At 31.9% G+C, this 894-nt stretch overlaps 1 protein-coding gene across 1 annotated transcript; it reads right to left on the reverse strand.

Annotated features, from left to right (window-relative positions):
- Position 1: 1 nt before the first annotated feature.
- TM35_000063270 (uncharacterized protein) lies at positions 2 to 424 on the reverse strand (the record flags this gene model as incomplete). The annotated part of the gene is made up of 1 exon (XM_029023364.1): positions 2 to 424. A coding segment is annotated over one exon (423 nt), but the record flags the coding sequence as incomplete, so codon positions are not given.
- Positions 425 to 894: the final 470 nt, after the last annotated feature.

Consider the following 894-nt stretch of genomic DNA (forward strand, 5'->3'; position numbering starts at 1 on the left):
TATTATTATTATTATTATTATTATTATTATTGTTATTCATATTATGATGATTGATTGTATTCATATGGGTAAAAAGAGGAAGTGAAGAAGAGGCGGTGCGGCTGGTTTCATCACTACTGCCCACATCTGAAATACCGCCCTCACACTCCGTACTTGTCATTCGATCGTGAATAAGATCCATCGCATCAAAGTGTTTTGTATGAGAGAGAGAGAGTGTATCTTCCACATAAGAGGCGGCGTTGAGAAAATCCAATGCTGCTCGACTGTATACATTCTCACTGTTATTATTAGTAGTAGTATTATTATTATTGCTGTTGCTGTTGCTTTGACTGCTGACCTCTTCAGAGGATACATCTAGGAGTTGGACAGCATACGGGTTGTGTTGAAAACGCCGTCGGTGGAGATGTGAGGATACAGTGGACATATATATATATATATATATATATATATATATTTATATATATAAATATATAAATAAATATATATAATATGTTTCTTTTCCCTTTTCACTTGTTGTTTACTGCTGCCTTTACGCTTTTCTTTTTTTTCCCTTTTTTGTTTCTATATTCTCTTTTCTTTTCTTCTTCTACTTTATATTTATTCCTTATTTATTTTCCTCCTCTTTGTTCGTTCGTTCTTTCTTTCTTTATTTTGTGTGTTTGTTCACTGGGAAATTTCCACTAGGTGGCTCTAATAATAAAAATAGTAATAAACAAAAGATATTCTTCTTCTTCTTTTGTTTATTATTGCTCTTTTCTTCTTGTTGTTATTGGCAATATTCACCCTTTTACGCAATATATATAAATATATTGGTTCCTTGTGAAGATTGCTTGTGTTGCGAAATAGAGGAAAATAAAGGAATGAGCTATTCTACACGCTCAAACAAAAAAAAAA

The sequence above is a fragment of the Trypanosoma theileri genome (assembly GCF_002087225.1).
Source record: "Trypanosoma theileri isolate Edinburgh chromosome Unknown TM35_Tth_6_V1, whole genome shotgun sequence".
NCBI lineage: Eukaryota > Euglenozoa > Kinetoplastea > Trypanosomatida > Trypanosomatidae > Trypanosoma > Trypanosoma theileri.